Source organism: Phalacrocorax carbo, chromosome Z (genome assembly GCF_963921805.1).
Source record: "Phalacrocorax carbo chromosome Z, bPhaCar2.1, whole genome shotgun sequence".
Classification (NCBI taxonomy): Eukaryota; Metazoa; Chordata; class Aves; order Suliformes; family Phalacrocoracidae; genus Phalacrocorax; species Phalacrocorax carbo.
In genome coordinates this window covers 14,836,346-14,848,610 of record NC_087548.1, presented here as the reverse complement: position 1 = coordinate 14,848,610, position 12,265 = coordinate 14,836,346, and the positions used below count along the sequence as shown (strand labels likewise).

The window sequence follows — 12,265 nt, the reverse complement described above, 5'->3', positions numbered from 1 at the left end:
TGCATTTGAGTGGACACATTAAATATGCATGACATCTTATCTTGTCAGACGCTTTAGCCAGGTTGTCTCAAGTCATCTTCTTCTGTCACTAATAATATTATTCATTATTTGACATGGAGATTACTGAAGTACTGTTAAGAGAAAAAATCTTTTTTAATGTCCCATTTTCAGATCTGCCTTAGGCAATTAGAAATTTGGAAAATCAATGTCCCTACCCTAAATAGTAGAAAATATTTATTATTGATGTAATAGGACCATACTTTGCCACAAATAATAAATGCAAAAGTTTCAATCACATCAGGGTTTTGACTAGCATCATCCTTTTCAAAATTTAAGCATTTTCCTCTGCCTGACTCTAAGTACTTTGCTTGAGTCTATAAAAATATCATTAGAAATCCAAATAATTATAAATTGCTTGGCAGCAATCAGGCAAGTAGCCTGAGTACAGAGCATAACATCACTTTACAAGAAAATATGAGAGCTGCTTCTTTATATCTTTGGGGTCAGCTCAGCATAGGTACTTCAGAAGAGAATTACTGGCAAGGACATAAATAAATGGGCAAACACATTCTTAATTTTTTTCCTGTAAAAGCCAAAAGAAATGACAGATATTTTTTAAACAGTCAGAGGCATCTTAAAACATATTTTTGAAGAAAAAATGCAGAAAATAGATTAGATGGCAAAGTGTATATTAAATAATTTTAGAGAACCTGCTACAATAGTATTTGAGCACGCCTTAACAGATCTAGGGGCAGAGAAGAGCCACAGCCAGGGAACTGAAACATAGCTCCTCAGCATAGCTGCAGTGGGAAAGGATTTTCAATCCAGGTCAAAGCAGCTGGCTGCTGCCCTAACCACTGAACCGTCCTTCCTTTCCTATGCTAATATGAAGCAAAACTTTCTTTCCTTGTAGAAAAAAAAAAAGTATTTTCCTATGCTCTGCTTGACATTGCTTTAAGAATTCAGGGTTGACCTACTGCATTAAACTTACTAATTAGTCCATTTCTTTATCTCTCACAGGAGAGTCACCTCCTGAAAAGCCTACAATAATAAAATGTCGTTCTCCAGAAAAGGAAACATTTACTTGTTGGTGGAAACCTGGTTCAGATGGAGGACATCCTACTAACTACACTTTGCTTTACAGCAAAGAAGGGTAATAAACTATGTATAATTATTCATTGTCTTATTGGAAGGACCTGGAAAATCAGCCCTGATTGGTTTTGCATTTGGGAGATGTCATTTTCCATAGCACATGGCTTTGTCCAGTGTCATATTCTGGAATAGCACTAGCAGCAACATGTTTAAGGTTGAAATAGGATGTCTTTATAATGTCAGGTTTTCACATTTCTGTGAATTCTTCTGCATTGAAAGTTGCCATGGCACAGCAACTGCATAATAGCGTGTAATACAAATGCACAGTCCTGTAGCTCTTTGGCCAAACAGCCCCAGAAATAAAGCTTTCCAAAATTACCAGATACTAAAACTTTCATCTTCTGATAATACTTCCTTTGCACAAGTATTCATAGGCCATGAATGCCTTCTGGCTTGTGCAGTAATCTTGGTCCTGAAACTTAGATCAAGTGCTAAACTTTCATTTTAAAGGAGTAGTCAATATCTTGTTTGGGTCCTGTGAAATATTTTTGGTTCACATGGAACTGCTCAGCCTTGCACTGGCCTAAGTGGATGCTAAACTCTGTCCTTGTCAGCTGAGAGCCAGGTTTTAGTGGAGAAAGACAGATACTGGTCCAGCCAGCCAGCGTGTTATCCTGAAAAGTGGGTTCATTAGCCTGGTGTGCAAAATGTGAAACTACACACAGAGTGGAGGTATTTTATTAATTTCATTTTTGCGCAAAGATTGGTGCTAGGTGGTAACCCACAAAGCTAGCACACCACGCCAACAAACTACAAGGCATTTATACAGTTAAATGTGTCAGTGATAGCTAATATTCACATGCCTCAGCTAATAATTAGTTAATTTCTTTCTCATTTCACCTTAAAGATACAGCTCCCTTTAAATTTACTATGCATGCTCAGAGAGTAAGGGGCTTATTTGAGTAGAGGCTTTTCTGGCCTATGGGTGTGATGTATTTACTCAGTGTTTAATGGGTGTGTTAGAACACTTCAGCAATCGCTTTTGGCTCTCTGGAACCTGTAAGGGCTATGCAGTGGACAATGGCATTCAGACAAGTAAGAGCTGTGCTCTACTAGCCCACTGCTGCATCTACAACAGCCTAAGTTCTTACCATGGTTTAACTCCAGCTGGTAACTCAGCCCCACGCATCTGCTCGCTCACTCCCCTCAGTGGGATGGGGGAAAGAATCAGAAGAGTAAAAGTGGGGAAACTCATGGGGTGAGATAAAGACAGTTTAACAGGTAAAGCAAAACACAAACACAGAAACAAAGCAAAACAAGGAATTAATTCACTACTTCCCATGGGCAGGCAGGTGCTCAGCCACCTCCAGGAAAGCAGGGCTCCATCATGTGTAAACCATTACTGGGGAAGACAAATGCTATCACTCCAAATGTCCCCTCTTTTTGTCTTCTTCCCTCAGCTCTGTATGCTGAGCATGATGTCATATGGTATGGAATGTCCCTTTGGTCAGTTGGGGTCAGCTGTCTCAGCTGCGTCCCCTCCCCTCCCGGCTTCTTGTGCACCCCCAGCCACTTGATGGTGGGGTGGGGTGAGGGGCAGAAGAGGCCTTGACTCTGTGTAAGCACTGCTCAGCAATAACTATTACTGTATTATCAGCACTGTTTCCAGCACAAATTCAAAACACAGCCCCATACTAGCTACTATGAAGAAAATTAACTCTATCCCAGTCAAAACCAGCACAATTCTTCAGGCTTTGTAGTCTTTATTTTGGGGGGAAATCATGTACTATGGTCTCTGGAATTGTGCAATTGCTCTTTAGTCTGAAAGCAGTTTCCTGTTTTTCTTTATATTGCCAGGCATGAAAAATTTCATCCATCCCTAAATAATGCTAAACATATAGTAATCAAGTGTTGTTTTAGTCTGTGTAACTAACCTAATCACTGTGATTCTTTCATTTCAGAGAAGAAAAAGTTTATGAATGTCCAGATTACAGAACTTCAGGCCCCAATTCATGCTACTTCAATAAAAAACACACCTCTTTCTGGACCATATACAATATTACTGTGAGGGCAACTAATGAAATGGGAAGTACCATCTCTGATCCTCATTATGTGGATGTGACTTACATAGGTAAGAGATTGTCCTGGTTTTGGCTGGGATAGATTTAATTTTCTTCCTAGTAGCTGGTATAGTGCTGTGTTTTGGATTCAAGACGAGAATAATGTTGATAACACGCTGATGTTTTAGCTGTTGCTGAGCAGTGCTTACGCTTTGTGAAGGACTTTCCAGCTTCTCACACTTCCCTGCCAGTGAGGAGGCTGGAGGTGCACAAGCAGCTGGGAGGGGACACAGCCAGGACAGCTGACCCAAAATGGCCAAAGGGTTATTACATACCGTATTATGTCATGCTGAACAAAATCCTGGGGGAGGTTAGCTGGGGAGGCAGAACCACTGCTGGGGAGCTGGCTGGGCATTGGTCACCAGGCTGTGAGCAATTACATTGTGCATCACTTGTTTTGTATGTTGTTTTATTGTTGTTATTATTATTTCCTTCCTTTTCTCTCCTATTAAATAGTCATCTCAATCCACGAGTCTTAACTTTTTTCTGATTCTCTCACAAATCCCACTGTGGGGGGAGTGAGGGAATTGCTGTGTGGTGTTTAGCTGCCTGCCGGGTTAAACCATGACAGAGATAAAAAGTATTTTCTGTGGAACCAACTAATTCAAAATTATGGGTTTTGATCCAAGAATTTTAATTCCAGCTCTTCTCATATATAGTATCATACACAAGGTAAAAACCTGTAAGACAAGTAAGATCTTATATGGTGTAATAATAAATCAATATTCATCCATTCACCATTTTATTTTCAAAGGAAGCCTAAAAATGCTAAAAGCTTTAAAACTGCATTCAGGTAGCCATTTATTGGTTTCCCATATTTCTTTCAGTCAAGCCCTAAGAAACATCATCTAGTTAAAATCTTCTTCCAGTCTACCAGCAACTCAAACCAAATTGCTCTTTTAACTAATAATACCTAAATTTGCTTACCTAAAAGCAGTTTCCAGACCCAAGAGAAGCTGTATTAGTGCTTTTTTTTTATAGCAGTGTACTAATAATCTCTTTTCTCTGACTTTTTCCACAGAGTGACTGTGGACAAGTATTTAGTTTGGTTTTTTTTCTAAGGGAATGGAACATTATCACTGATAACCATTTTGTTATCAGAGATCTGGCTGCCAGGAGACTGGCAACTGGAAAGGTGTTGCTGGAGAAAAGGCTTTACATTTTACCTCCATGCCCTGACTAACTTACTTGATGAAGATTTGCATCAGAGAGTGGTAAAATATGTGCACAATATGCAGAAGCTCTACCTCTGAACTGAGGAAGCTGCAAGCCTGGCTCTAGCAGAAGCCTGCATTCCATTTTGTTTTATTTCTGAGATACAGACAGGGCTTTAATATTACTGGTTCACTTTTTAAAAACATCCTTATGTATGCATATAGGGATTATGCTGTTGTGTTTTCTGAATATAAAAGGTGGCAGGTGGAGGGGGGAACAAGTTTCATCAGCTACATCTGTGTTTTTAGCATGCCTAAATATATATGCCAACTTTGGTAAGATTTTGATAAAACAACTTTCATAACAAAGCATTGAAGATATTAACTTTGAAATGCAGTTGTGGGGAAAAGCAGCAAATGATAATGTAAGAAAAAATTATTTCTGGTGATAATTGATTAAGGTAAACCTCAACATGAACTCAACTTATTTACTGTTATTCAGTTTTTTCTTCAGATACATAAATCCATGCTTGCTTTACCAGGAAACTCTTGATCCCTGTATTCCAGCATCAGTTCCAAATTACTAGACACTACAAAGGTGGCAACTCACCACTCACACCATTTTACATTTCTTCCTAAGATGAAAGGAAAAATCGTTTAGACTCTTATTGTCAGTTCTTTTATTTTAACAGTACAGCCAGATCCTCCTGTGAATGTAACTCTGGAATTAAAAAAGCCAATAAATAGAAAACCATATCTGGTCTTAACATGGTCTCCACCACCACTGGCAGATGTCAGGTCTGGATGGCTTACCCTTGAATATGAGTTGCGACTAAAGCCTGAAGAAGGAGAGGAGTGGGAGGTAAAGGCATTGCAAGTTTTTACTAGGTGATGTTTTCTGATCAATTAGATTTTTTTAACCAGGTCCCTTGCCTGAAGTAATGAAGCAGGCACACTGAATAGTTATAATTTTTCAAAAGTGCTTGTGCGATCTACAAATTCCTACTGAGAATACTGGTGTGTCAGATGCTGTTATGTGACAGCAGGTGATAAAGTACTTATTTTTAATTGTGGCCATTATATAGTAATCATATTGGCATTACAGTTTAAATTGTTTGTTCTCATTTAGTCAGTTTTCTTTTGTGATAATTTGTTTTTAACCGCAAGCACTTTTGGGGTAACAGAAAGCTCAGTGACATTATGTAAAATCATTTAAGTTTGTACAAATAGACATTAGGTGGTTGTTGTCATGACCACATAATAATTGTGTACAGCCACAATCTGCAACTCAAACATCCGGTCTATGAATTAAAGCCCCCATTTATTGTTATTTGGCTGCATCCCCTTCTTTTCTGCTGCAACGCTTCCCAGCCATCTCTGTATCTCCTACTTCCTTACCCCTGTCACTGCACTTTCCAGCCCCCTGGCCATTGCAAGATCCACTTCTTACTACCATGTGCAGTTCCACCAAATCCACATTCCTTCTTTTCTCTCTGTATTTTCTTCTCCCATCTCTGTTTCTTGACTCCTTCTCCTACTTTAATCATTGCAGTTCCTGCCATTACTACAGCTCCCCCCATCTGCCATTTGCTCATAATGTGTCTTTTTAATAGTTTAATTTGCCCAGTATATCAGAGCCAGATCTCATTCCCACTGAATTATGTTAGAAAGCTGAACAATAGAAATAAAAGAAATGTACCGTTATTCCATACCTGCATAACAATTATTAGGAAGTTATCCAGATTTTTTTCTATATTCCCAATGTGGTTATCAAGCCATAAACCTAGCTGTGATTTTCATAGAAAAATATCTTGATTTTTTAATGCATTTTATGATTTTTGTTTAATTTCCAGACTATTTTTGTTGGTCAGCAAACACAATATAAAATGTTTAGCTTAAATCCCGGAAAGAAATATATTGTACAGATTCACTGCAAACCAGACCACCATGGATCATGGAGTGAGTGGAGCTCAGAAAAATATATTCAGATCCCTACTGGTGAGTGGCCAGGCATTCCTTCAGTAATTGTTATTACATGGAAGTTCATGTAAAACTTTTGTTAGCTGTTTGTGGCACCCATCCAGATTGACATCCCACAGTTTCCCTAGGTAAGAACATCATTGCTAAGGTAACTGAACTTTCAACGTCCCTGCACCATATCCAGTTAACTTTCACCTTCATTACTTTTTGGAGTTAAGAAAGCTAATCTGTTTCTTTACTTTTTTAAACCACATCCTTTCTATTTATTGCCTCATTTGTTCTCATTATGGTAGTTTTTAATTAAAGGAGTACTGGTAACTGCATTAAAACTGCTACATAGACAACAGTAAAAATTCTACCTTACTCTCTATCGTGAATGAATTTGAAATAAATACCTGTCATGGTTTTAGCTGGGATAGAGTTAATTTTCTTCACTGCAGCTGGCACAGTGCTGTGCTGTGGACTTAGTATGACAACAATGTTGATAACACACAGATGTTTTAGTTGTTGCTAGGTAGTGCTTCTACTAGTCAAGGACTTTTCTAGCTTCCCATGCTCTGCCAGGTGCACAAGAAGCCGGGAGGGGACGGGACGCAGCTAAGAGAGCAGATTCAAACTGGCCAAAGAGATATTCCATAGCATGTAACATCCCGCCCAGTATCTTAACTGGGAGGAGCTGGCTGGGGGAGGGAGACAGCAGTCGCGGCTCGGGGACCGGCAGCATCGGTCGGCGGGTAGTGAGCAGTTGTATCGTTCGTGTTTCTGGTTTTTCCCTTTTTTTTTCCCTTTACTATATTACCATTACTGTTATAGTTATCATTATAATTTTATTCCAATTATTGAAGTGTTCTTATCTCAACCCACAGGTTTCTTTTTCTGCTTTTGCTCTTCCGATTCTCTCCCCCATCCCACAGGGGTGGGGGGAGTGAGCGAGCAGCTGCGTGGTGTTTAGTTGCCAACTGGGGCTGAACCACGACAGTTCTTTTTGGCTCCCAACGTGGGGCTTGAAGGGTTGAGATAATAACAGTTGCCGGTCACAGCCTAGACTCTGTTCCAATATTAGTTTATCCGATCTGCACCATGCTCTTGTATTTGCTGTGTCTGTTAAACATTGGTGTTGATTTTTGTGGTCTGCTGTGCTCTGCAGTGATTAGTGATGTTTTGCCTGGGAGACTTCTCTTTAAAACATTGGCCTTGAGTTTTATTTGGTATTTGAAGTTTATACTGAAGCCGTTACTGTATGTCGGGTACAACCTCATGGATAGAGTTAACAATTATAGGCTCTGCTCTGAGAGTTTTTTTATGGAGGAAATACAGCATAGCAGCTTAGCTACTATCTTCTATAATGCCTCCTCCTTCATTACAACAACTTTTCAGTATCTTGAACATCCTTGGATAGTTAAGATATATCTGTTGATATTGCTTTGGCAGACCATTTCTGTTCTGTCTAAGGTTAATAAGCAATTTAAGAATATCATCCAAAGATCTGCCCCAAGGCTCAATAGCTATGCGTGGCAGGGTATGTGGGGTAATATGGGCAAATGCCTAAGGCGATGGGCACCCCCAGTGTATTGGGAGTTCACCCCTGAACAAGTGCAGAATCCTGAAAAATTAGTAGAATATTTGGAGGAAGTATGTTGTCACCCAGGCAATTCTAGAGAGACACAAATCACTGCAATGTGCTGGGGCCTGGCCCATGCCTACCGAGTCCTGTTTAACAGTATTCAGTACCCCCAAGGGGAAGAGAAGGCCTCTGAATCTAAAACGACCAGCACAAGGACAGTTAGAAGCACTGCAGCCACTCAAACCCCCATGACAGACCCTGCGGCTACTCCAACCCCGGTGACAAGCCCTGCGGCCACTCAAACCACCACGACAGGCGCTGAGGCTACTTCAACCTCGGTGACAAGCCCTGTGACCACTCCAAACCCCACGACAGGTGCTGAGGCAACTCCAACCCCGGTGACAAGCCCTCCCACCACTCCAAACCCCACGACAGGCGCTGAGGCAACTCCAACCCCGGTGACAAGCCCTGCGGCCACTCAAACCACCACGACAGGCGCTGCGGCTACTCCAACCGTGGTGACAACCACTGCAGCCACTCAAACCACCTCAATGTGCGCTGCAGCTACTCCAACCCCGGTGACAACCACTGCAGCCACTCAAACCACCATGACAGGCGCTGCGGCTACTCCAACCCTGGTGACAAGCACTGCTGCCATTCAAACCACCATGACAGGCGCTGCGGCTACTCCAACACCGGTAACAACCACTGCAGCTACTCCAAACCCCACAACAGGTGCTGCGGCTACTCCAACACCAGTGACAAGCCCTGCCGCCACTCAAACCACCATGACAGGCGCTGCGGCTACTCCAACACCGGTAACAACCACTGCAGCTACTCCAACCCCCACAACAGGTGCTGCGGCTACTCCAACACCAGTGACAAGCCCTGCCGCCACTCAAACCACCACGACAGGGGCTGAGGCTACTCCAACCGCAGTGACAACCACTGCGGCCACTCCAAACACCACAACAAGCACTGCGGCCACTCCAACCCCAGTGACAACCACTGCAGCCACTCAAACTACCACAACAGGCGCTGCGGCTACTCCAACACCGGTGACAAGCCCTGCCACCACTCAAACCACCACGGCAGGGGCTGTGGCTACTCCAACCCCGGTGAGAAGCCCTGCAGCCACTCAAACCGACCAAACAGGCGCTGTGGCTACTCCAACACCGGTGACAAGCCCTCCGGCCATTCCAACCCCCATGACAGGTGCTGTGGCTACTCAAATCCCCACGACAGGTGCTGCGGCTACTCCAACCGCAGTGACAAGCACTGCGGCCGCTCAGACCACCACGACAGGCGCTGTGGCTGCTCAAACTCCGACCTTGGTGACAAGCCCTGCGGCTGCTCAAACTCCAACCTTGGTGACAAGCCCTGCGGCTGCTCCAAACCCATTGAGAAGCGTTGCAGCTGAATCAGATAACCAACCCCTGCCAATATCAGTTGCTCCTGTACACAGGAAGAAATCCTGGAAGAGAAAGTCAACTTGTTTAGAAACAGATGATAAAAAAGCATGGCCATCGCCAAGAGAGCTGTTGGAAAGCGATAACCGGGTTTATTGGACTGTGTTGATCCAATGGCCGGGAACATCAGCCCCACAGGAGTATGAAGCTTTAGTGGACACTGGTGCACAGTGCACCTTAATGCCATCAAACTATATAGGGTCAGAACACATCATGATTTTTGGAGTGACAGGGGGATACCAAGAGCTAACTATATTGGAGGCCGAAGTGAGCCTAAATGGGAATGAGTGGCAAAAGCATCAAATTGTCACTGGCCCAGGGGCTCCGTGCATCCTTGGCATAGACTATCTCAGGAGAGGGTATTTCAAGGACCCAAAAGGGTACAAGTGGGCTTTTGGTGTAGCTGCCTTGGAGACACAGGAAATTAAACAGCTGTCTATCTTGCCTGGTCTCTCGAAGGACCCTTCTGTTGTGGGGTTGCCGGAGGACAAAGAACAACAGGTGCCAATCACCACCACAACAGTGCACCGGCGGCGATATCGCACCAACCGAGACTCCCTGATTCGCATCCATGAGGTTACTCATCAACTGGAGAGCCAAGGAGTGATCAGCAAGACTCGCTCACCCTGTAACAGTCCTGTATGGCCAGTGCAGAAGTCTAATGGAGAGTGGAAACTAACAGTAGACTATCGTGGCCTGAACGAAGTCACTCTGCCACTGAGTGCTGCCGTGCCAGACATGCTAGAACTTCAATACGAACTGGAGTCCAAGGCAGCCAAGTGGTATGCCACCATTGACATTGCTAATGCATTCTTCTCAGTCTCTCTGGCAGCAGAGTGCAGGCCACAGTTTGCTTTCACTTGGAGGGGTGTCCAGTACACCTGGAATCGACTGTCCCAGGGGTGGAAACACAGTCCTACCATTTGCCATGGACTGATTCAGACTGTACTGGAACAGGGAGAAGCTCCAGAACACCTTCAAAACATCAATGACATTATCGTGTGGGGCAACACAGCAGAAGACATTTTTGAGAAAGGAGAGAAAATACTCCAAATCCTTGTGAAGGCCTGTTTTACCATAAAACAAAGTACAGTTAAGGGACCCGCTGAAGAGATCCAGTTCTTAGGAATCAAATGGCAAGATGGATGTTGTCAGATCCCAATGGATGTGATCAACAAAATAGCAGCCATGTCTCCACCAACTAGCAAAGAGGAAACACAAGCTTTTTTGAGAGTTGTGGGTTTTTGGAGAATGCCTATTCCAGATTATAGTCTGATTGTAAGCCCTCTCTATCAAGTGACCTGGAAGAGGAATGATTTCAAATGGGGCCCTGAGCAACAACAGGCCTTTGAACAGATTAAACAGGAGATAGACCATGCAGTAGCCCTTGGGCCAGTCCAGGCAGGACAAGATGTAAAAAATGTGCTCTACACCGCAGCCGGGGAGAATGGCCCTACCTGGAGCCTCTGGCAGAAAGTACCAGGGGAGGCCCGAGGTCGGCCCCTGGGGTTTTGGAGTCGGGGATACAGAGGGTCCGAAGCCCACTACACTCCAACTGAAAAAGAGATATTGGCAGCATATGAAGGGGTTCGAGCTGCTTCAGAAGTGGTCGGTACTGAAGCACAGCTCCTCCTGGCACCCCGACTGCCGGTGCTGGGATGGATGTTCAAAGGAAACATCCCTTCTACACACCATGCATCCAATGCTATGTGGAGTAAATGGGTTGCACTGATCACCCAGCGGGCTCGAGGAGGAAACCCCAGTTGCCCAGAAGTCTTGGAAGTGATCATGGACTGGCCAGAAGGCAAAGATTTTGGAATATCACCAGAGGAGGAGGTGACCCGTGCTGAAGAAGCCCCACTGTATAACAAACTGCCAGAAGATGAGAAGCAATATGCCCTGTTCACTAATGGGTCCTGTCGCCTTGTGGGAGAGCACCAGAGATGGAAGGCTGCTGTATGGACTCCTACAAGACAAATAGTAGAAACAGCTGAAGGAGAAGGTGAATCGAGCCAGTGTGCAGAGGTAAAGGCCATCCAGCTGGCCTTAGACGTTGCTGAATGGGAAAAGTGGCCAGTGCTCTGTCTCTATACTGACTCCTGGGTGGTGGCAAATGCCCTGTGGGGGTGGTTACAGCAGTGGAAGCAGAACAACTGGCAGCGCAGAGGCAAACCTATCTGGGCCGTTGGATTGTGGCAAGATACTGCTGCCCGGGTAGAGAACCTGGTTGTAAAGGTACGTCATGTGGATGCTCACGTCCCCAAGAGTTGGGCCACTGAAGAACATGGAAAAAACCAGCGGGTGGATCAGGCTGCTGAGATTGAAGTGGCTCAGGCGGATCTGGACTGGCAGCAAAAGAGTGAACTATTTCTAGCTCGGTGGGCCACTGACACCTCAGGCCATCAAGGGGGTGATGCAACATACAGATGGGCTTGTGATCAAGGGGTGGACTTGACCATGGACGCTATTGCACAGGCTATCTACGAATGTGAAACATGTGCTACAATCAAGCAAGCGAAGCGGGTAAAGCCTCTGTGGTATGGGGGACGATGGCTGAAATACAAATACGGGGAGGCATGGCAAATTGACTGTACCACACTCCCACAAACATGTCAAGGCAAGCGCCGTGTGCTTACAATGGTGGAAGCAACCACCAGCTGGCTGGAAACATACCCTGTCCCCCACGCCACTGCCCGGAACACTATCCTGGACCTGGAAAAACAAGTCCTGTGGCGACATGGCACCCCAGAGAGAATTGAGTCAGACAATGGGACACATTTCCAAAACAACCTCATAGCCACCTGGGCCAAAGAGCCTGATATTGATTGGGTGTATCACATCCCCTATCATTCACCAGCCTCTGGGAAAACCGAAAGATACAATGGA

At 44.2% G+C, this 12,265-nt stretch overlaps 1 protein-coding gene across 2 annotated transcripts in view; it reads left to right on the top strand.

Moving 5' to 3' along the window:
- The window catches only part of PRLR (prolactin receptor), a 186,283-nt gene that overhangs the window by 154,643 nt on the left and 19,375 nt on the right, over window positions 1-12,265 (top strand). For both annotated transcript variants that reach the window (XM_064438533.1, XM_064438534.1), the window contains 4 exons: window positions 1,021-1,153; window positions 3,054-3,223; window positions 5,059-5,228; window positions 6,220-6,364. In XM_064438533.1, the coding sequence (XP_064294603.1) occupies window positions 1,021-1,153; window positions 3,054-3,223; window positions 5,059-5,228; window positions 6,220-6,364 (618 nt within the window). The remainder of the gene's footprint in view (window positions 1-1,020; window positions 1,154-3,053; window positions 3,224-5,058; window positions 5,229-6,219; window positions 6,365-12,265) is intronic.